This window comes from Lethenteron reissneri, chromosome 13 (genome assembly GCF_015708825.2).
Source record: "Lethenteron reissneri isolate LAM-NWPU_2019-01 chromosome 13, ASM1570882v1, whole genome shotgun sequence".
In the NCBI taxonomy this organism is placed as follows: Eukaryota; Metazoa; Chordata; class Hyperoartia; order Petromyzontiformes; family Petromyzontidae; genus Lethenteron; species Lethenteron reissneri.
In genome coordinates, this window is record NC_083791.1 from 12,231,123 (window position 1) to 12,255,162 (window position 24,040).

At 55.4% G+C, this 24,040-nt stretch overlaps 2 protein-coding genes across 7 annotated transcripts in view; both read right to left on the reverse strand.

Annotated features, from left to right (window-relative positions):
- TTC12 (tetratricopeptide repeat domain 12) overlaps positions 1–6,477 on the reverse strand; it is a 187,655-nt gene extending 181,178 nt beyond the window's left edge. For 3 of the 5 annotated variants that reach the window (XM_061551075.1, XM_061551074.1, XM_061551079.1), the window contains exons 1-7: positions 6,365–6,462; positions 4,581–4,672; positions 4,013–4,188; positions 3,522–3,552; positions 2,424–2,501; positions 1,518–1,639; positions 693–752 (exon numbers count right to left, since the gene is read on the reverse strand). In XM_061551075.1, the coding sequence (XP_061407059.1) occupies positions 693–752; positions 1,518–1,639; positions 2,424–2,501; positions 3,522–3,552; positions 4,013–4,188; positions 4,581–4,672; positions 6,365–6,459 (654 nt within the window). In that variant the 5' untranslated portion in view covers positions 6,460–6,462. Of the gene's footprint in view, positions 1–692; positions 753–1,517; positions 1,640–2,423; positions 2,502–3,521; positions 3,553–4,012; positions 4,189–4,580; positions 4,678–6,305; positions 6,330–6,364 lie in introns of those variants that run through there. The other 2 variants (XM_061551078.1, XM_061551076.1) reach the window with 2 other exon arrangements.
- Positions 6,478–8,837: 2,360 nt separating this feature from the next.
- On the reverse strand, positions 8,838–21,776 carry TMEM145 (transmembrane protein 145). 2 transcript variants are annotated; one of them, XM_061551081.1, is made up of 15 exons: positions 21,706–21,776; positions 19,869–19,943; positions 18,864–18,941; positions 18,454–18,540; positions 18,186–18,275; positions 17,585–17,669; positions 17,352–17,423; positions 16,497–16,565; positions 15,913–15,993; positions 15,160–15,238; positions 14,839–14,932; positions 14,241–14,413; positions 14,000–14,120; positions 13,476–13,742; positions 8,838–13,105 (listed from the first exon to the last, which is right to left on the reverse strand). In XM_061551081.1, the coding sequence occupies exons 2-15, from the start codon at positions 19,893–19,895 to the stop codon at positions 12,962–12,964; spliced, it is 1,467 nt and encodes a 488-aa protein (XP_061407065.1). In that variant the 5' UTR covers positions 19,896–19,943; positions 21,706–21,776; the 3' UTR covers positions 8,838–12,961. The 2 variants fall into 2 exon arrangements, with proteins under 2 accessions (XP_061407065.1, XP_061407064.1); XM_061551080.1 differs by lacking the exon at positions 21,706–21,776 and adding an exon at positions 21,380–21,674 and having other exon boundaries at positions 8,839–13,105.
- Between the last annotated feature and the right edge of the window lie 2,264 nt (positions 21,777–24,040).

A 24,040-nucleotide genomic window follows, 5' to 3' on the forward strand; every position in this document is an offset into this window, starting at 1 on the left:
AGATGAGAGGGGAGAGGTAGGGGAGTGAGATGAGAGGGGAGAGGCAGGAGAGTGCGTGGAGGGGAGTGAGATGAGAGGGGAGAGGCAGGGGAGTGCGTGGAGGGGAGTGAGATGAGAGGGGAGAGGTAGGGGAGTGCGTGAAGGGGAGTGAGATGAGAGGGGAGAGGTAGGGGAGTGAGATGAGAGGGGAGAGACAGGAGAGTGCGTGGAGGGGAGTGAGATGAGAGGGGAGAGGCAGGGGAGTGCGTGGAGGGGAGTGAGATGAGAGGGGAGAGGCAGGAGAGTGCGTGGAGGGGAGTGAGATGAGAGGGGAGAGGCAGGGGAGTGCGTGGAGGGGAGTGAGATGAGAGGGGAGAGGCAGGGGAGTGCGTGAAGGGGAGTGCGATGAGAGGGGAGAGGCAGGCGAGTGCATGGAGGGGAGTGAGATGAGAGGGGACAGGTAGGGCAGTGCGTGGAGAGGAGTGAGATGAGAGGGGAGCAGTAGGCTGGGGTGAGTCCATGGAGGATCTCGAGTGTGCGATGTTGATATGGACTGCATTGATTGGGAGTAGGTGGGGGGGGGGGTCTCGTTTAGGGGGCGGGTAGGCGCCCGGCGTGCTCTGTGCGCGTCAAGCGGCGCCACTGCACCGCACGCCTCAACCCGCCACCCGCTCGTCGCACGCTACCGCGGTGCGTTGGGCTCGCTCGCTTACCCGCAGCGCCCACTCGCAGTCCGCTAGCGCCTCCGCGGGCCGGCCCAGCTTCAGGAACGTCTGTGCACGCGCACGCAGAGACAAAGATACCCCGCATAGCCTTCAACGGACTGTTGGGACAAGTGCTGTCGGCGAGCAGCAGCGCCTACGGATGTACAAGCCGAACGGCGGCCTCGGTGACCGCGTGGTGACGTTTTCCATCGTTTCTGTGGTCAAAGGTTAAAGTGCCTCCCCCACACGCCGCTGCTGGTGGAGCGGTCTCCTGCACTCCCCAGCCGAGAGCCCCTCGGGAGTGGGATTGCGCCCGACGATCCACGCGCACCAGAGCTCGAGGAAGAGGCGGGGGTACCCGCGCCGTGAAACTAAACGTTCATACCGCTGCGTGGAAAGGAGGCGTGTGGGGGGGGGGGGGGGGCTGATTTCAGAGACTTGCACCGCCGTCTTCTCAGCTGCCGCCACGGGAGATGGAATCCAACCGGCGACCTCGGCACCGCGGGGCCAGCGTGGCTGCCGACCGTCACGCCGCCGCTGTGGCGGCAGCGGCAGCAGCGGCGGCGGTCGCCTTCGCTTCTCGGCGCTGCACTTTCACATTCGAACTGACCGTGGTCGTCGCTCGACATTGCCGCCAACCAGGAGCTACGGGATTTATTTTGCTGTTCTAACGGTCATCAGAGATGGGAAAAACTACGATTCTCAGAATCGGAGTAATTATCAGACTAGCTATTAGGCTCTTTTTCACAGATGTCCAGATTCTAGCGAAACCGAGCTACGTCACTCCCACAGCTGCCCTCCCAACCCCTTGATCGGCCCCCTCCTTCAACACACCTGTGCGCGGTTCGTGTAGAGCACCTCCAGATCGCGGCACGCGTCCAGGCCCTCCGAGTAGCGCGCCAGCGCCGAGGCGAAGTCTCCCTCCCGGAACGCGTTGTTACCACGCTCCTTGAGGCCTGGCGCGCAGGGGAGGAGCGGCCACCGCGTCACTCGCGGGACAGAGGCCACGCGGCGGTGCGGGGCGGTGGTAGCCGCCGCTACGATTCCAGAACTATAAAGCTATAAACTATTTTTTATTTCACCAGGTAAGGCCCACTGAGCTATGTCGCTATTTTTCAGAAGCGACCTGGCCACAAATGATAGCTCAACGAAGTGGCTTATCACGTGGATATTTGTAGCAGCCAAATACTCCGAAGGCGTGATGTCGATTCTAAATGTGGAGGGAAAACCCGGAGGACCCGGAGAAAAATCAATGCGGCCACTGGGAGAGAATGACATGCAAACTCCAAAAACACAGCAGGCGTCAGGGTTAGGATCGATCCCACGACCTCTCGTGTACTAGGCGAGGTAGTTAACATCTAGCTACTTTGGCGTCCCCGTTCCGATGGGGCTGAGGCCCACCCACCAGTCAGTCCCAGGGCCCGAACCTTTCAACAACAGCGAATGGGCCTTTCACCCGCGACCCCACAGGGCAGCCTCGGGGGGGGAGGGGGGGTGGGGGGGTCCACAGTGAGCACCAGAGGCAGATGTGGAGGTGGCCAGGTGGCTACGGGGGGCCGACTCTCTTCTGCTTCCTTGGCATGGCGCTGGTAACAGAAAGGGAGGCCTCCTTACCCACAGACATCTGGCAAGTCACCAGTGTGGGTTATAAGCCAGCCTTGACTCTGCTGGCATGAACAAATTCACTTCCCAGATGGCCGTGTGGTGGCCCATGGGATGTGCAATGTCTGCATCTCGTACCCAACGCCAGGCGTTCGTTCTCCCTCCGGCGGTCCGCCCTCTCGCGCGCATCCTTCTCCAGCAGTGATACGAAGGCGTCTGTGAGAGTGTGACAGTGACACGGAGGAGTCTGTGAGAGTGACACGGAGGAGAGTGACACGACACCACCCACGGGAAGCAGAGTGGAGTCCGTGGTGCAAAGGGCAGTCCGGGCAAGATGAGCGGTAAAGGAAAAGGAATGCCGGGATGGAAGTCCCCAAGACGGACAACGACGAGGGCACGGCTCAAGATGAGCAGTGGCAGGGAGAACAAGGAAGGAGGAGCGTCGGTGCGGGAAGGGGAGGAGGGGGAGAAAGTATCTGGCGAAGATGTCAGGGATGAGATGGTGGTGGTGGTGGTGATGGGAGGGAAGGGAAGAGAGGAAGGAGTGAGCAGGAGCCAGCCACGTAGAGGAGCATCAGAGTCTGCTTTCACGGCGGGCGGGGAGAGGGTTTCAGAGTCGGGGTGGTCCCACAGAAGCCACGTGATTTACTGGAGGCTTCAGCTGATTGCCATAGACAGGGCACTTGAACGCCTTGGCAAGTCTACCCGCCTCACATCACATCTCAACCATTTCAGTGCCCTGCTGCAGTCCAGCGTAGGGGACCCCCGGTGGCAGCTGTCCCTGTTGCGGCACGTGGTGTGCACAGCACCAGCCTGCAGGTGGGCACTATTCTGCCAGTCGGGAGAAACAAACTTGACGATGTGGCAACAAGCAATGGGAGCATAAACACAGCGAAGGGGAGGTTGATGGTTGGTAAAACGCGAATGCTGGAGCCCTTAAGGTTGCACGGGGGATTCACGACGCATAGCAGGGACAGAAGAATGCAACGAACAGAGAAATTATCTGCTGATGTCTGTAGCAAAAATTGGATTTGGTGCTGCTGATGCTGCAGTGGCACAAGCATACATAAGACAATCGCCAAAAAGAACATTGTGCGTGTGGGGGAGCCTTAAAATAAAATAAATTAAGTCGACGTTTCAGGCAATGACCTTGCTTCACGTGAATTAATTAGTTACTCTCTACGTGTGGTTGGCATGAGATGTTGTGGTGTGCATGCGTGGTGGCCACACCGCTACCTTGGCTCATCTCCGGGCACGGGTTTCCTTCCTGAAAACAACCACAATGAAACAACCACAATTAAGCAACCGCAATTAAACACCAATGACAACCACGTTCGTAGTAAACCCTACTTACACGGTTAGAAAGTCAAGTTTAAAACGATGAACCCATTGCATCGCAACATCCCTGATGATGATGATGACACCATTGATGACAAAAAACTATATAATTCCAAATTGTAATGTCGTGCCACCGCACAGCGTTCGCTCCTCGCTCTGGGGAAGAGGAACCATAGACGAGCGGGAATGCAGCAGCCACGCAGTTCCCCAAGCTCTGCGGACCTCTATATGAAGATGTTTTCAGCCAATTAATATTCATGTTGATCATGACCCTGATCATCATCGTCATCAGGATACACCTGATGACGATGATGGTGGTGGTCGTGTTCAGGTCGACGACCGCATGGAACTCCGCAACGTCTGGCGAGAGTGGAGGCTGCGTTCCTCACCATGCTGCCCGCCGCCGCCGCCGGTGCCGCGGAAATGACTGTGCGGTCCAGGCGTACCCGGCAACCGTCAACCTCCTCCTGATCGTCATGGAGCTGCTGGATGGTGCGGTCGGCCTCCGCCAGCGCCGCTCTCCGGAGCTGCTCGTCCGGAGAGTTCATGCGGGCGAGCAGGTCAGCTGGGCGACACGTGCACAGAGGTCACGCTGGTACCCCTTTTCCCACTGGCACATCTGAACCGAGTCAGAGCTGTCCTGACCCAGGCCATCGTGGCTCAGGAGGCGCCATGTTGTTTTTTTCCACTGCAGAAACCGTGCCGTGCCATCCAAGTCACGCGCAGTGAACGAGCGAAGACGCCGCTTCCTCAGCGCGTACCGACCGACGTCACACGCAGCGATTACGTCATTTGCCCCTGGCCCTGCTTGGCCCCGAGGTTTAGTTCTGGCCGGTGGAAAACCACCGCTGTCATAGGCGCTGGCTCGGCTCGGATGTGACAGTGGAAAGGGGGCCTTCGTCCCGCGTCACACGGCAATACCCTGCCCTGCCCACCCGTGGCGTGCGAGAGCCTCACCGACGTCGTCCACTCTGCCCAAGAAGCGACCGAGTTGCTCGTCCGTGCTCGAGTCCACCATGGCCGCTGTCACCGTGTTTCTCTGTGCGTGTCTGCTCTGATGAATGGGACACGCGCACAGCGGGATACAACACACACACACACCACACACGCACAGATACAACACACACGCACCACACACGCACAGATACAACACACACCACACACGCACAGATACAACACACAAACACCACACACGCACAGATACAACACACACACACCACACACGCACAGATACAACACACACACCACACACGCACATATACAACACACACACACCACACGCACAGATACACCACACACCACAGATACAACACACACACACCACACACCACACGCACATATACAACACACACACACCACACACGCACAGATACAACACACACACACACACCACACGCACAGATACAACACACATATGCAGGCAGCAGTATAAGACACACACACCACACACGCACAGATACAACACACACACACACCACACGCACAGATACAACACACACACACACCACACGCACAGATACAACACACACACACACCACACGCACATATACAACACACACATGCAGGCAGCAGTATAACACACACACACACCACACACGCACAGATACAACACACACATGCACCACACGCACAGATACAACACACACATGCACCACACGCACAGATACAACACACACATGCACCACACGCACAGATACAACACACACATGCACCACACGCACATATACAACACATACATGCACCACACGCACAGATACAACACACACATGCACCACACGCACAGATACAACACACACATGCAGGCAGCAGTATAAGACACACACACCACACACGCACAGATACAACACACACATGCACCACACGCACAGATACAACACACACATGCAGGCAGCAGTATAAGACACACACACCACACACGCACAGATACAACACACACATGCACCACACGCACAGATACAACACACACATGCACCACACGCACAGATACAACACACACATGCACCACACGCACAGATACAACACACACATGCACCACACGCACAGATACAACACACACATGCACCACACGCACATATACAACACACACATGCACCACACGCACAGATACAACACACACATGCACCACACGCACAGATACAACACACACATGCACCACACGCACAGATACAACACACACACGCACATATACAACACACACATGCAGGCAGCAGTATAAGACACACACACCACACACGCACAGATACAACACACACATGCACCACACGCACAGATACAACACACACATGCAGGCAGCAGTATAACACACACACACACCACACACGCACAGATACAACACACACATGCAGGCAGCAGTATAAGACACACACACCACGCCTGTACCACGCCAGTGCCCCCATCTGCATGTGTGGGCGCTCTCTCTCTCAGCGCGGTCCCAGCAGCAGCAGCAGCTCAACTCCCCACGAGCCTCGTTAATCACCACCTCGTTAATCCCCCCCCCCACCACCAATTAACCCGATGTAGCCGCCTCGTTAATCAACTCCTCGAGCAATCAGCGGGACTCGTGGAGCAGCACGGAGACCCCTCGTGAACCCTGACCCGCAACCTCGCACGGGAGGCGCCGCGGTTTCCATTGAACTCACGCCGAGATCGCCTCAACCCTCCCGCCCTCTCAGCCTCCCTCACCCTCTCAGCCTCCTGCCCTCAGCCTCCTGCCCTCAGCCTCTCAGCCTCCCGCCACTCACGGTTCGATCTCCCGGGCGGGCAGCGCCACGCGAGGTTCGTGCGGGGCTCGGTCGGAGTGGCGAGATTCCCGATTCCCGGCGTCCCTCGTCTCCATGGAGACGCGCGCGGACGTCACGTGACCACCCGCCGTGCGTGGTTGTGAATGAGTGGGTTAGTTATGAATGAATGGCCTGATGTGTGCGCGAGTGAATGAGTGAGTTGTGAATGAATCACCTGTGGTCGAGTGAATGAGTGAGTTAATTATGAATGAATGGCCTGATGTGTGCGCGAGTGAATGAGTGAGTTGTGAATGAATGACCTGATGTGTGCGCGAGTGAATGAGTTAATTATGAATGAATGGCCTGATGTGTGCGCGAGTGAATGAGTTAATTATGCATGAATGGCCTGATGTGTGCGCGAGTGAATGAGTTAATTATGAATGAATGGCCTGATGTGTGCGCGAGTGAATGAGTTAATTATGAATGAATGGCCTGATGTGTGCGCCAGTGAATGAGTGGGTTGTGAATTAATCACGTGTGGTCGAGTGAATGAGTGAGTTAATTATGAATGAATGGCCTGATGTGTGCGCGAGTGAATGAGTGAGTTGTGAATGAATGGCCTGATGTGTGCGCGAGTGAATGAGTTAATTATGAATGAATGGCCTGATGTGTGCGCGAGTGAATGAGTGGGTTGTGAATTAATCACCTGTGGTCGAGTGAATGAGTGGGTTAATTATGAATGGCCTGATGTGTGCGCGAGTGAATGAGTTAATTATGAATGAATGGCCTGATGTGTGCGCGAGTGAATGAGTTAATTATGAATGAATGGCCTGATGTGTGCGCGAGTGAATGAGTTAATTATGAATGAATGGCCTGATGTGTGCGCGAGTGAATGAGTGAGTTGTGAATTAATCACCTGATGTGGGCGAGTGAATGAGTGACTTAATTTTTGAGCGAATCAGTTCATTATTAATCATTCCGCTGTTTTAAATGTGAACGAATAAGTGAACGTGAATTAAATCAGCCGATTTGCGAGTGAATCACTTATGAACGTTTCAGCTGTTTTTTTTTGTATCCGAATGAATCAGTGCACGTTAATTAAATCAGCCGATTTGCGAGTGAATCAGTTTGGCCAGGGAGGCCTCATCGAGTGCCGTGACCGTTTCATTTATTTCCAGGAGGGTCCTGCCACGACTCCGCAGTCGCGGCGCCCCTCGTCCCAGGCGAGTGGTCTTGCCGCCTCCCTCAGCTGGAGCAGCACGCCGCCGGGACGCAGTCACCAACTCTCGCGGTGGCGTCCAAGGGACCTTGGATGTCCCCACTGCGATTGAAGCGCACGGAGCCTGGCGCCGAACATTCCATCGCAGTGTGGTCACACCGCCACCACCACCACCACGGCTGCGTGGGGAGGCCTTCATCCAGCGGTCGATCGACAATGGGCCGTCTATCAACGTTGGGTCGACACTTAAATAGTGAGAGCACTCGATGCTGCAACCCAGACTGGATATGTGTATGGGACCTTTTTTACCGGTAACGATAAAACGGGTGTCAAGATGTCCAAACGCCAAACAGGCACGTCTCTTGCAAGGCATCGAGTTTGCATTGGCCACACAACATGCTTGTGGCAAAACATGCAAACAGCCTCATCCGTGGCCTTGTCGCACCAGTGCTAGGCCAGTGTGTTGCGTGGTGGTGGATTATTCTCATGATTAGGCAAGTGACAAACGGGACTTTTAATGTCCCCGTGAAGAACTGACAGATCTCTTTTTATTTCTCGATATCCGATATAACTGGGCACCATCCCTGGTGATGTTTCCAGCATGGGCAGCTCGCGCTTGAGACCCCGAGCTGTCGAACTTATTGTTCCCATTATCACCGTCATTATTAGTAGTAGTATTGTCGTCTTGTGGCAGCTGCCTCGACATCATCAACAGCCTCAACATCATCAACAGCCTCAACATCATCAACAGCCTCGACAGCAGCGACAGCCTCGACAGCAGCGACAGCCTCAACATCATCAACAGCCTCAACATCATCAACAGCCTCAACATCATCAACAGCCTCGACAGCAGCGACAGCCTCGACAGCAGCGACAGCCTCAACATCATCAACAGCCTCAACATCCTCAACAGCCTCAACATCCTCAACAGCCTCGACAGCAGCGACAGCCTCAACATCAACAGCCTCAACATCATCAACAGCCTCAACATCCTCAACAGCCTCAACATCCTCAACAGCCTCGACAGCAGCGACAGCCTCAACATCATCAACAGCCTCAACATCCTCAACAGCCTCGACAGCAGCGACAGCCTCAACATCAACAGCCTCAACATCAACAGCCTCAACATCATCAACAGCCTCAACATCCTCAACAGCCTCGACATCCTCAACAGCCTCGACAGCAGCGACAGCCTCAACAGCAGCGGAAGCCTCAACATCATCAACAGCCTCAACAGCCTCGACAGCAGCGACAGCATCAACATCCTCAACATCATCAACAGCCTCAACATCCTCAACAGAAGCGACATCGCGGGAGGCAGGGAGGTCTCCGAGTCCCGTCAGGCGGCGGCACTTGTGGACGAAGGGCGACGTCGCAGCGAGTCGCCGGAGCGCATCCACAGAGCGGGTGGTGGTGGTGGTGGTCGTGGTGATGCTCCCACGTTGGCCCAGTGGTGCTTGGGGTCTGGTTGGCTACACGAGGCGGCCTGCCTGGTGTCGACCCTGTGGAGCAGGGCCCGTGATGGGAGGCATGGCAGGGTTTAGCTCCATGGGCCTTTGGCCTTCTCACTAAAGTCCGAGTCTAAAGGAATATAAATAGATGATATACACTGGATATACTGTGTATATAGTCCCACGGTGGAAGCTGACGCAATCCCTGGGAAAACCAGTTGGCTAGCCCCATGAACACTCATCAGTCGGCTGAACACATGTTTAATATAATTAAAAAAAAAACATACATATAATGCAGAAACCCTCCAGAAAAAAACCCAGTCCTTCCCACTCAGTGTGGCTTCCTGGGAAAATCAGTAAAGGTTAATAATATAATAATAACCCGAGCACTGCTAGCGGGGGGAGCGAGCAGAGCGACTCCACGTCGCTGCTGAATACTGCGATCGCGAACGCGAATAAATACCGACTGAGTGACACCGCATGCACACGACACGCTCATGTTTGTATAATACTGTGAATGTAGAAAAAACACGAATGGTCGCATTGACACCCGATATAGAAGAAGACAGCACACAGCACAGCAACAACGGTCCCGGAGGGCCACCAGACGTGACACGGGACCCGTAGGGAAGGGAAACACCGGGACACCACCAATGGTTCAGGACATGGGGGGGGGGACCCCACGGGATACACGGGGACACCATACGAGGGAGACACAGGACACAGTGGGAGACACAGGGACACAATGGGAAAGGAGGCACTGGGATATGGGGAGACACGGGGATACCAGGAGCTAGGGTTCGAGCTAGGCCAGGTTGTATGTTGAACTTCTTTCGCACCGTACGTAGCCAACCGTGCTTATCGCAGGTGCAGGACGACAACAAACTAAACACAAAAAGCAGTCCCAAGAAAATGAGTTTTCAATCTCGATTTAAAAGTGCATAGCTCCAGTAGCATCCTAATATCGGAAGGCAGAGCATTCCAGACGGCTGCAGAAGCGCATCCTAAAGCGCACAATGCCCAGCAGCTGAATAGGCGAGGGCGATGTTTCGGGGTTGGGTTTATGGATAAGATTTGGAACGTAATTTGGACTAAGGTTGTGGTTAGGCTTACGGTTAGTTCTGTGGTGGCAGTTAGGTCAAGGGCGAGGTTTAAGGCAAGGCCTACGGTTATTTAGCGTCAGGGCTCGGGTTATGGTTATAGCTACGGTTAGTTTGAGCTATGGTTGGATTAGGGCGAGAGTGAGAGATGGGATTAGGGGCAATGCTCTAGGGCGACCGCAGCGTTGGGGCGGCGGTTGGGGCCAGGGCTGGCGTGACCGCGGCCCTGCGGCGGAGTGTGCCGACCCTGCGGGGCGATCGCCTGGCTGGTTGCCGGGGTAACCGGGACAAAGAGATCGGGGCACGCGTGATGGCAGGAGACGGGAGGCAAACACGGCGGCTGCACTGTGCACACATGAACCTCGCGTGTGCACACCCACGCCGTGCGCTCCATACACACAGCCCTGGGCATACCATACACACGCCCTGAATACCATACACACACACGCCATGCAAACCCACATACTCCATACACACACACTATGCATACCATACACACACGCCATGCAAACCCACATACTCCATACACACACACTATGCATACCATACACACACTATGCATACCATACACACACTATGCATACTAAACACACACGCCATGCAAACCCACATACTCCATACACACACACTATGCATAACATACACACACTATGCATACCATACACACACTATGCATACTAAACACACACGCCATGCAAATCCACATACTCCATACACACACACTATGCATAACATACACACGTGCGCCATGCAAAACCACATATTCCATACACACACACTATGCATACCATACACACACGATGCATACCATACACACACGCCATGCAAACCCACATATTCCATACACACACAGTGAATACGATCCAAACTCAAATACCCCCCCACACACACAAACCGTGGACACTACACACACGCTGAACCCTCCTCACCCGTCGCGTTTAACAAATCGCTGCCGTTCTCCATGGAAAATTTAGGAGATGGAAAAAAATCAAATCCGGGATTGAAATGGATGAATAATGACCAGCACGTCTCTCCTCGCGTCTCTGCGAGCAGCAGCCCAGCACCGATGCGGGATTAATTTTAGTATTAGCCAGGGCTCTATGTTCTCACCCGGCACACCACGTCCAGTATACCTATCGACGCTAGACCTGTGGCTGCGAATCAAGTGCCACCTTACGGCAGTCAAACCGCCACCAGCGACCCGGCAAAAAAATACTGCCGAGCTCAACAACAATCGGCCGCAGTAGCGCCACAATTCACACCACCACCAACAGCCCCACCACCAATAACATCAGCAGCACTACCACCAACACGACTATCAGCTGCAGTACCACCGTCACCACCCCCACCAAAGCAACGGTCTCCCGTGTAGCCCATAACAGACTGTTGGGGCAAGTGCTGTTAGCGAACACACATGAAGGGCGACATGGCACGCAAGGGGGTGGGTGGCCACGCTCGGCCGCCTTTGTCTCCCAGTGCTGTTTACACACCATACAGGGTATTCGTTAAGGCTGAGTTGACCTAGGGGAGGCCCAGGACCAGTTCATATTTCTTGAGCGTGAATCTAACCCAGATCTCTGGGTTCGTATCGCAGTGCGCTAACCACTGCGCTTCCGCTCCCCATACCAACACGGCCACCAGTATCACCCCCACGAGAACCATCAGCACCAACACTACAACCACCAACACCATCAGTATCACCACCAGCAGCAGTACAACATTGCCAATACTGATATAGCACCACCGGCACCAATACCACCAGCAGCACCGCCCCAGCACTGCCACCAGCAGCACCGGCAGGATGAGGACAAGTGGACTCGCACAGGATATTTTGACTCGCAGCGAATGTCTCGCAAGCCCACGACGAGCGCCGCGTCGTGCGTGCATCGGAATCCGCTCGCGGGGCGTAACGTTGCTCGCGTGAGCCCTGCAACCACGAGAGGCGCTGCCACTCGCCACGAAGAGGCAGGTCGCGAATCGGTTGGCGAACTCAGCATCGCGAAAAATCCCAGCCACCGGGAGCGCATTGTATCGACCCCCAGAGGAATGATGGGGCTGAGTATTATATGTAGGTCAACAAGATATTGTTTCGTAAAGGAATTCACATTTGCTTTGCACATTTCACCCCTGACCCCACGCTACATCACTTGGTGTTCGCGCCATCCCGCAGTGCAGCAGGGCAATCGTCGCCAAGCAAGGTGCTGCTGTGTTTCTAAAACACAGCCTGGAGTTGTTTCACAGTAGGGAGCAACGTCGCTATGTGGCTTAAATTCTTTGACGAGTTATTTATATTTTTTTAAATGTTATCAAGTTTGGACCATGACGCTGGCATACACACACTACTCTATTTTGAATAACACCACGGGATCTTTAACGCGTCTGCTATAAATCAGACGGCGCGCAGAATTATTAATGCTCAATACGCACCGCAGTATTAACCGGGGGGGGGGGCAGCCACGGGGGCTGGTATCGCTAACCTCCGCAACGAGCGGCAAAATCGCTGCGCTACCGCTCGACCACCGCGTCGCCATCCCGGACGATCGCGCGTCGAGAGCGTTGCCATGGCGACGCCAGCGGTGGAACCCTCGGAGCCCCCCGCCGAGCCAGGCCCCCCGCACACCCCCACCTCCTGGCCCCGAGCAGCCCCGGGGGCCGCGGGGCCCGGCGGTTTTGGCACAAAAACTCCGGCGGTGACGCCGCGGGTGACGCCGCCGGTGTGATCCGGCTCTGAAAGGAGCACCTTCTATCCGGCCGGTAAGAGAGACCGACGCCGTAATCTCCGTGTTGTCTGTGTTCCGTGCGCGTTATCCGTGAGACGCGTGCGAGGGGAGGGCCCCTGCCACCCAGGTTAGGCGGGGAGGCTGGTGGGGCCCCGGGCCCTCCCCGCGGGGCTCCCGTCCGGGTTTGGGGTCCCGGGATCGGAGGATTCGGCCACGGGGGAGCCCAGATCCACGAAGCTGCTCATTGAGCCCCCCGGCGCGAACAGAGCGCCCTGCACGCACACAGCCACACGGAGACATCAGAGATATAGACAGAAACAGAGATACACATAGAGCCACTCTGCACGCACTCACGTAGAGATATATATGGTGACGCACACAGAGAGACAAAGAGATATACATGCAGAGACATTGACATAGAGACATATCAACACAAAAACATAAATACACAAAGACACACATACTGACATATATAGACATATAGATACACACACATACAGACACACGTAAGCAAAGAGACATACACACTCACATATACACAGGCACAGGCGCATACAAAAACACACATGCTGTAGACATAGACGCATACAGACAAGAGTGCGATGGAGTGAGACAAAGGAAGACCGAGAAAGTGAGACGGACCTTGGAGCCGGAGACGCAGAACAGCTCGGTGAGGTTGGGTCCCACCGAGTCGGACACGAAGTTGCCGTTGCTGTAGGCGTGATGCTGCTGCTGCTGCTGTAGCGAGTCGCCCCCCCGCGCGTCGCCACCCCCCCGCGCGCCGGGCCCGTAGGCGTGCTGCGCGAACGCGCACTCGTCCCCGGGCAGCGCCGCTCCCAGCGCCCCGATCTGGGAGGTGCGCACGTGGAACGGGAAGTTCCGATTGGCGGCGGACGGCCGGGTCATCACCTGCGGTCGGTGCAGAAGGAAAGGGGGAGACACGCGTAGGAGTGGGTGGGTGAGCGAGTGAGTGGGCGAGTGGGTGAGTGGGTGAGTAGCTGAGTGAGAGACTGAGTGGGTAAGTGAGCGAGTACAGGAGTTCTGCATGACTGCGCACAGCGGTAACGTGTTTGCCGCTTGTGGTTGCCGAGGTTCGCAGTTCACATGCCATAATAATCGTAATGGTACCACGGCGCGCATCTGCGTGCCCGCCGCCGCTGCCTCACCAAGAAGACGGCGTGGGCGTAGAGGTGGATGCCCAGCTGGATGTCGTTCACCATCTTCTCGCGCTCCCACTTCGCCATCACAAAGTTCGCGATTAGAGCCACGACCGGCACCGAGAAAAACCTCCACAAGGGAAGGGGTGAGGGGGTTAACAGCCACCACTTTAATGAGCCACGCGGTTCTAACGAGCCAAAAGCACTGGCCATCTCTCTCTCTGTGTCTCTCTCTCTTTCTGCATCTCACCAGAAAGTGTAGGCGACGAAGAAGCGCACATAGAAGCGCTGCTTGTCGGGGTGGCGCTGCAGCGTGCGGTACACGGAGCAGCAGAACCACACGTAGGCCGTCAGCTGCATCAGCATGAGGCCATAGCCCACGGGAGACTCGTAGGTGTACAGCACCTGGCCCGGGTCAAACCACTACACACACAACAGCAGCAGCAGCGCTCGTGCCAGGCTCAGTACACACAAAAGCAAACGACAAACATCCCCCGTGTAGGCTATAACAGACTGTTGGGGCAAGAGCTCTTCGTGAGTAGCACCTATGAAAAACCGCATGGCGCACGAGGGAGTAGGTGGCCAGCACCACGCCCAGCCGCCTCCATCTCCCCCCAATGCTGTTTAAAACCGCACCCGAGACTCATTTAAGACCCAGTCGATCTAGGGGAGGTCCAGAACCGGTTCAGATATTTGTCACGGACATGTGCTGTTAGCGGGAATCGAACTCGGGTTGCTGGGTTTGCAGAGCAGTGCACTAACCACTCCACAACCAATGCGCGATTTCAACGTGTAACACGCCGCACAGTATCCGCTCACTCGTCCACCGGGGCGAGCGCTCCGCTCACCTTTGCCTCGTAGATGAAGAGGCTGGCGTAGGTGGTGGTGTAGAGCGTCATGTACACGGTGAGCTTCACCACCCCCGCGTGGCTGATGCGGCCCCTGCACGGCGGGCAGCGGGGGCGACACGGCGCAACTCGCGATTACCGCTAGCGGTGGGGCATGGGTCAAGGTGCATTCACACACACACATATACACGCAGTGAAACTGTTACACGCACTTACATACGCATGCTGACACGTGCAATGAAACGGAGTGTGTGTGTGGGTGTAAGTGCGTGTGTGTGGATGCTTGTGTGTGCATTTGTGTTTGCGTGCGTGCGTGCGTACCGCGTAACCGTGAAGCCCTTCCCCAGCAGGATGAGCAGGAGCAGGAAGGTGAGGAAGCTGGCTGAGAAGAGCAACTTACCTGCACAGTGCACACAAACACCCCGCCCCCCCCCCGTAGCCTTTAACGGACTGTTGGGGCAAGTACTTTGAGCGAGCAGCACCGATGAAGGCCGGCACTGTGTGGGACACGAGGGAGTGGGTGGCCAGCACCATGCGCCGCCACATCGCACCAGGTACACAATTGAGATTGATTCGACCTATGGGAGGCCCAGGAATCCGGCTCAGATAATCGTCACCGGTGTTGTTCGTGAGGGAGAATCAAACTCGGGTCGCCGGGTTCGTAGTACAGCGCACTAACAGCGACACTACCGCTCCTCACAAAGAGAAAGTATAACAGACGATGTTCCGTTCAATGGCCCTTCTTCATAGCACATCAATAAAATACAGAGACACACACAACAACAACCGCCATTCACCACTAAGTGGCGGTGACGTCACCACGACGCTTGTGCCAGGCCATGTGCACCTTGAGGCCACGTGAAGTGTCGAACGCCCGCCGGCAGGAGGTCACGGGGCAGACCCAGGTGCCATGGGTCGACTGACTGGGATGACTGAGATGACTGGCTGATGCACCACCTGTGCCCCCTACTGTGGCAACTTGCTATGCTTTAGCCACACATACATACGCACGCACACAACAGACCACCCCTCTGGCTCGCACAGGCGGTGTGTGGTGCTGGTGCGTCCACTCACCCAGTACGCGCACGGGCTGGTTCCCACTGCCCGTGCGTGCGTACCCTCCCCAGTAGATGCACATCAGTAGGAGGCTCAGCACTGTGGAGATGAGGAGGGGGGGGGAATGTGAGTATTTGAGCAGGTAGCTCGCTCTCTCACCCGCTCACCCACCCACTCACTCACTCGTCCATTCACCCACTCACCCACCCACTCACCCACCCACTCACTCGTCCATTCACCCACTCACTCGTCCATTCACTCACTCACCCCCTCTCACTCCCCCCACACAGCGGTCCACCCCTCTAACTCACTCATTAATACTTATTCATCACGATCCACCACATCCTCACCCAAACTGACCATTCACTCATCCACCCAGACTCACCAGTCGCTTACACCTGCCCACCCACTGCACACTAACTCTATCTGTTCACTCACCCACCCACTCCCTCACTCACTCACCTGCTCACTAACTCGCCCGTCCAAACCAATGTACCCAACCACATGCCCGCCCGCGTACACTCGTCTGCACGTAAACAAGCGTCCGCGTCCACCCAGGCACCCGCACATATACATGTATACGCGTGCGTGCTAGCACGTGCCTTGCATCCCCGCAGCCGCCATGAACAGTTTGTATGTGGAGTGGAAGAGCTGACGCTTCCTCAGCAAGTCTGCGAGACCGGGATCACAGAGACCAGAAGATAATACAATACAACACACAATCACAATCAGAATATTGATTTTTACTCGTGGAATCCAATGAGCTCTAAAGCTCTTTTTCACAGGTGTCCAGTAAAGCTGCTCCTGCGTCTGCACGCCGGAGGGCAGCGACACCCTGGTGATGGTGCAGCGCGTGCGCGCACATAGGGGGCACGGGGCAGTGTGGCGAGGGCAATAGCTGTTGGCCAAGGAGACTGAAAGGCATGCAGGTCCAGGCCCTTGGAAGTGTGAAGCGTGTGTAAGACGGTGAGTGTGACTGCGTCTCAAGGAGCTGGACAGACGCACTGGGCGCTTTGTGTTGAGGGGGCATAGGTCTCTATGTGAATCTGTGGGTCTCTACTTGAGCCTGTGGGGTCTCCATGTGGATCTGGTGTCTGTGTGAGTATATGGGTTTCTATGCGAGTCCAAGGGTCTCTTTGCGAGTCTGTTCAATACAACGTAGATTCATATAGTGTCGACATATGACTGAAGTCTGCCATACGAATGTGTAATTTACACCGCTGGTTCAACAGGGCTGTAACCATGAAATGAGAATTTATGCCTCAATGCTAATTTGAGCAGGAAATCACTTTTCACTATTAATATATCGGTGAGTCACCTGTGTAAAGGTGAGTGTGGTGAGTATGGATGGTGTGGTTGTTGAGTTACTCCTATGAGTCGGTGAGTGTGGTATCTGTGTGTGGTTGGCGAGTTTCTCCTGCCTGACATGAGTGTGTGCGTGGGTGTGTGTACGTCACCCGCAAAGTAGCAAGACACAGCGAGAACAGCCGAGAAGACGAGCAGGTACGTGATGTCTGCCTGCAGGATTCCTGAAAACACACGCACGTGCAAGCATGTACAGGACAAAGATCCCCGTATAGCCTAAACAGACTGTTGGGGCAAGTGCTGTTAGTGTGTGTACGTGCATGTGTGTGCATGTGTGCGTGTGTATCTGTGCGTGCGTGTGTCCATGCTTTCACCAGATCCGTACCGAACTCGTCCGCAGAGAAGTGCCGAGTCCAGAAGGAGTCTCCATTGGTCAGCGTGAGCTCAAAGTCCACGACCAAACCCCCACCCTTGGCAGCAACAGACAAAGATGCCACTGATGTTGGCCATGAGCAGGAATTGAATCAGGGTCACCGGGTTTGCAGCACAGTATGCTAACCACTGCGCCACCACTCTCCACCACACACACACGCATATGTATGGACATGCAAAGACAAAGATGCCCCCTATAGTCTTAACAGGTACTCATTTAAGGCTAAGTCGACCTAGAGGAGGCCCAGAACCGGTTCAAAAATTTATCACTGATGTTGGCCTTGAGCAGTAATCGAACTTGGATCTCCGGGTTCGAAACACAGTGCACTAATCACTGTGCCACCACTCCACACATATACCCACACTGCTTATACATGTACGTATACACCACACACACACGCTCATGCACACACACGTAAAACGTTCAGGTGGTGGGTGTGATGACCGTACGTACGCGTGTTATACGAGCGTGTTGTGTGTGATGTACACGCACACGCGTGGGTGTACGCGAGGTGCACACGTGTGTGTAACTTACATGCGTGTGCCAGACTTACTTCGCACTTGCTCAGCACGATGTACCACCAGCGCTCACGCACCGAGCGGAAACTCCGCGAGCCTCGACACTCCAACATTCCCTCCACGACCTGAGGGGCGACAGGCGGCGGCAACAGGCAGCGGGGACAGGCGGCGGGGCAGTGGTGGGTGACAGTCACAGCAGTAACACAGCAACATAACACATCAACATAACACATCAACATAACACAGCAACAACACGGCGGTGCACTGACAGAGACACCCAGCAACACAAGCAGGTGGACTCACCTCGCAGCCCGACCAGGTGTACTCTGTCGTCAGGTTGATCACCTGGTTGTTTTCTGGCCGTAGGACCTGTTCCTTCTGCTGGCAGCTCTGCTCACACAACGCACAGGCGAGCACGGGTCTTGTAACAGGTACGCGCAGGTGCTCACAGGTACGCGCAGGTACACGCAAGAACACAAAGGTACATCTCTATACCACCAAATAAGCTCAAACCTCCAGTAAATCAAGTGACTCCTGTGTGGCCACCCCCACTCTGAACCCCTCCCCCCTCCCCTGTGCAAACCAGATGCTGCATATCTTAACATATCAGAGGCTGGGTTAAGGGACTGGCTTGCCAGCTTGTTGTTGTTATTTACTACAGGCCCTGCTGCTGCTGCTGTTGGTGGCTGTGGTTCAGCTGTGTGGTTACTCACCTGCGAGGGCTGCTTGTAGACGGCGGGCCACTGCGACGGGTCGTCAAAGTACAGCAGCACGTTCTGGCAACATAGCGCCTGCACACCAGGACAAATATTCCCTGTGTAGCCTTTAACGGTGTTTTGGGGCAAGTGCTGTTAGCGAGTACCTATTAAGGCTGTAACGGCACACGAGGGTGTGGTATTGGACAGTACCACGCACAGCCGTCTTTGTTTCCCCAGTGCTGATGATTGCACACAGCAGCATAAACAAATGTTTAGGCTGAGTGGACATAGGGGTGAGTTCAGATATCTGTCAACGATGTTGGCTGTGACTGGAAATCAAACTCATCTTTGGGTTCGCCGCGCAGCGTGCTAACCGCTCTACCACCGCTCTCTCCATTCGTGACACGGACATCGCTCCCTCGTGACTCTCACGATCCACTCGCGCTCGTTAATATTAATCAGATGCTCCGTCTCCCCACAGACATTCGAGATGGACACTACACTCACTATCCCTGGTGGGTACGGCGAGGACACATGGGGGTGTACACACGGGGGGTGTACACAGGAGGTGTACACAGGTGTACACACACGGGGGTGTACACACACGGGGGTGGACACACGAGGGTAGACACACGGGGGTGTACACACGGTGGGTGTACACAGGTGTACACAGGTGTACACACAGGAGTGTACACACATGGGGGTGGACACACACGGGGGTGTACACAGGAGGTGTACACACGGGGGTGTACACACATGGGGGTGGACACACATGGGGGTGTACACACAGGGTAAACACATAGGGGTGTACACACAGGGTGTACACACATGGGGGTGTACACACAGGGTAGACACACGGGGGTGTACACAGGTGTACACACGGGGGTGTACACACATGGGGGTGTACACACATGGGGGTGGACACACATGGGGGTGGACACACATGGGGGTGGACACACGGGGTGGACACATGGGGGTGGACACATGGGGGTGGACACGAGGCCAACCAAGACCACTCACCTCAGGGTATCGGAAGAGGAATTCCATCTTTCCATAGTCGGTCAGAAAACAGAAGCGCGTGAGGAAGAGCCAGTCCTAGACACGGGGGGGACACGGGGGGGGGGGACGCGTGGACAAAGTCATCCCACATTGAAAGTGCTGTTTGCGAAAACCTGTTAAGGTCGACAGAGTGCATGTTGGGGTGCCGCAGAAGGCACCACGGCAGGCCACACGTCTCCCCAGTGTTGATGTTGACATTCTGCACAAGGTACTCGGCGTAGACTGATGTCCTAGGGGAGGCCCAGTGCATGTTCAATTTTAACTCGCCACTGATGTTAGCCGTGGGTGGAAACTGAACTTAGCCGGGTTTAAGGCGCAGCGTATGAACCACGGCAAACACAAACACACAGGCATACATGGGCACACACGTGTACATCGCCGGGTTAAAGCACCCACGTCTATGCACACCCAAGTGGACACACGCGCGTGCACCTGTGTGTGCACCTGTGTGTGCACCTAGCCACAGGTACACAGTCCTGTCAACACACCACGTGTGCACACGCACGTGTACACACCCCGATAAACACAAATACACGCGTGAACACAAACACCTGTCGACTCACACGCATCCCCACATTACCATGTGCGCACACACACACAGGGCGCGCACACACATTAGTGCCAGGTCACGTGCTCAGTCTCCAGAAACAACATTTCAGTCACGTGTCACAAAATTTCAGTCACGGGGGGGTCGTGGTCAGTCTGGGGGGGGGGTCCTGGTGGGTCTGGGGGGGGTGGTCTGGGGGGGGGGGGTCTGGGGAGGGGGGTCCTGGTGGGTCGGGGGGGGGGGGTCTGGCGGGGGGGGGGGGTCTGGGGGTGGGTCCTGGTGGGTCTGGGGGGGGTCTAGGGGGGGTCCTGGTGGGTCTGGGGGGGGGTCTGGGGGGTCCTGGTGGGTCTGGGGGGGGGGGAGTCTGGGGGGGGGGGTCCTGGTGGGTCTGGGGGGGGTCTAGGGGGGGTCCTGCTGGGTCTGGGGGGGGTCCTGGTGGGTCTGGGGGGGGGGAGTCTGGGGGGGGGGTCCTGGTGGGTCTGGGGGGGGTCTAGGGGGGGTCCTGCTGGGTCTGGGGGGGGTCCTGGTGGGTCTGGGGGGGGGGTCTGGGGGGGGGGGTCCTGGTGGGTCTGGGGGGGGGGTCTAGGGGGGGTCCTGCTGGGTCTGGGGGGGGTCCTGGTGGGTCTGGGGGGGGGGGAGTCTGGGGGGGGGGTCCTGGTGGGTCTGGGGGGGGGGAGTCTGGGGGGGGGTCCTGGTGGGTCTGGGGGGGGTCTAGGGGGGGTCCTGCTTGGTCTGGGGGGGGTCCTGGTGGGTCTGGGGGGGGGGTCTGGGGGGGGGGGTCCTGGTGGGTCTGGGGGGGGGGTCTAGGGGGGGTCCTGCTGGGTCTGGGGGGGGGTCCTGGTGGGTCTGGGGGGGGGGAGTCTGGGGGGGGGGTCCTGGTGGGTCTGGGGGGGGGGTCGGACACACAGGATTCACGTGCGCGCACCTCGGGCGCGCGCACGGAGCCGCGCACGATCTTGGCCGAGGCGTGTGGCGCGAAGAGGAGGAGGAGGTGCAGCGCCAGGGCGACCGCGGCGGCGAGGCGGAGGTGGCGGAGCGGGAGAGGCGCGAGCGCCGTTCGCGACATCCCTCGCCTCCTCACTCACCTCCTCCCTCACTGCTCCCTCTCTGCTCCCTCGCCGCTTTGCCTCACCTCCCTCACCTCTTCACCAACTCCTCACCTCTTCGCCTCCCTCTTGCCTCACCACCTCACCTCTCCCTTCACCACATCCTCCTCACCGCTCCCCTCACCACCACCACCACCTCCCTCACCTCTTCACCTCCTCGCCCCCTGCGCTATCCCGCCCCGGCGCTGCGTCTCCTGCACCTGGCTTTGCCGCGTGACGTCACGGGGGGGTTGCGTCATTTGTGTCATCGCGATCAATGGTGGTGCAGGGTCGTGACGTCACTGGCACGCTTGAAAATGACGTCACGCGCTTAACAAATAATCATCATCGCTGTGACCCTTCAAGTAAATATATATCAAATCCAATGTTTTAGGTAGTGGCTATTTTAGCAATGAAGGGGCATTATCCGAAACGTCGTATTTTCTTCGTTCATTGTGTCTGTGCATCACTGCCAACGCAGCAGCATCGCCAAATAATTCGTTTCACTGATCGTGACTTCGCTCATCAGCGTCGTCACTTCGGCGTGATGACGCGGCCGTTAAGAAATCGCGCGCGTGACGTCATACCGATTGCATAATCGCGCCGGATATTCTCGGCATTGTGACGTCACGTGGCCCTCAAGTCGCCTGGACCGGAGTGATATCGTTTCCATGGCAACGCTGTGAATTAACAAGAAACCACTAAAAACCTCGGCTTTGAAGAAAAAAACGAACAGTGGGGCTCATATTCTTGGTTCTTTCGGTAAAGTCACGTAGAAGGGAAATAATAAAATAATAAAAATAAAACAATTAAATTATCACGTTTCGATTGCAACACGAGCAATCATCATCAGGTATGAAAGACCACAGCAAGAAAATTTGAAAAAAATAATACGATTCCCTGCAGTCACGAAAGCTTTAAATCGAAATTGAACAGTGGGGCCTTAAAAGGAACATGAATCAAGAGGCGTCGTTCGATCAATGGCCCTTCTTAGCAGTGCATTGTGAGCGAGGTTTGAACGCTTCACACTTGACCATTTTGATTATCAATTCAAAGTTGGAAAACAAAACGAGTTCTGAGCCGTGTCTCACAGAGGGGCGCCGCACGTGGCTGGCTGTAACCCAGCACCGTGGAGACGGTGAGAGTTGGCGGATCATACAGACGACAACGCTTTGTCCCGTGAGCATCGAGGACCCATACCCGGGCTCGCCATCAGAAGGCAGTAGAGTACAGCAATGTGCCGAGTGATATCATCTGCCACTTCTCTGTGAAGGGATAGAGCAGGGGTCGGGAACCTTTTTGACTGGGAGAGCCATAAAAGCCAAATATTTCTAAATATATTTCAATGAGAGCCATATAGTATTTTTAACGTATAATAAATTAAATATGTCTTACTTTTAATGCGACTTTTGGTCACGGGACCCGTGATCCGAGAAATTTTATCTTCAAAACTAATTTCTGTTTACTTTAAAATGACACAGTATTATTAAGCAATATCACAAGTATTTTAAAATCAGTTCCAAACCGATTTTATTTTTTTTTATCATTATTTTTTTCAACTCAAAATTGTCTGGGAGCCATATGCCGTCACCGGAAGAGCCATATATGGCTCGCGAGCCATAGGTTCCCGACCGCTGGGATAGAGCGTTGCCCCCTCGCTCGCGTGGGGTTTCTCCGGGTGCTCCATTTTCCCTCCCACGTGTATAAACGCTCGCTAATTGGCTGAAAACATCTTCATGAACAGGGAATTGCACAACAATTGCGAGTAGCGCCAGCGCACCTCCTGGCAGCCTTCCAAGCTCGTGGTTGTGCTTCCGAGGCAGCGATTGAATGAAATCAAGTTGCCACATTGTAGCGAACATGAGTGGTGGTGGTGAATTACTGAAATAATTGTTGGTGATTTTAAATGCGAGTCTATAAAACTGATGTTATACTTTCTGGAATTATGTTGTGTTCTATGGAATGGCACCTTGCATGGCAGCCCTATGCCAGGCACCAGATGAATAATCATTATAACATGGCTTGACAAATGTGCCAGTGGATTTTGTTTTTCAGCCAATCCGGAGGATGAATGTTGAAAAGCAAGCGACATTTTGACAATGTTGTAAAAACGTCTCACTGGAGATCACAGCCAGCATTAGCAGCTTTCTGATCCAGATCCTTCAGATTTGACCGACCATGCGCCGATTGAGAACTCCATCGGGGTTTGGATTGTTGAGGTAAGTTCGAGGCCGCGGCGTGAGCGTGGGTGATCATGTGCGGAGCGCAGGGGGAGCACGCTGCTCGCACAAGCAGGTTGAGTGGAGCGGGCAGCGAGGAACGACCACGCGAACGGGTTTAATCAAACAATTTATTGTTCGTCAATATTCACAATCCGAAGAGATCAGTTCGGAAAAAAACAAACTAAGCAGGAACTGGCCTGGCAAAACACGAAAATGAAACACGACCGAGTGCGAGGGATGGGGGTGCAGGGGGTCGGGGGTCGTGCCCTGCGGATGCGA

What these genes read in the sequence shown, in the direction of transcription:
- TMEM145 (XM_061551080.1), bottom strand. Translation starts at nt 21,520, where the DNA reads ATGTCGCGAACGGCGCTCGCGCCTCTCCCGCTCCGCCACCTCCGCCTC. An exon ending in AAGGGCTTCACGGTTACGCG is followed by an intron (nt 14,933 to 15,159) that starts GTACGCACGCAC and finishes CCCGCCGTGCAG; the next exon opens with GGGCCGCATCAGCCACGCGG. An exon ending in ACGCCCACGCCGTCTTCTTG is followed by an intron (nt 13,743 to 13,999) that starts GTGAGGCAGCGG and finishes CACCGACCGCAG; the next exon opens with GTGATGACCCGGCCGTCCGC.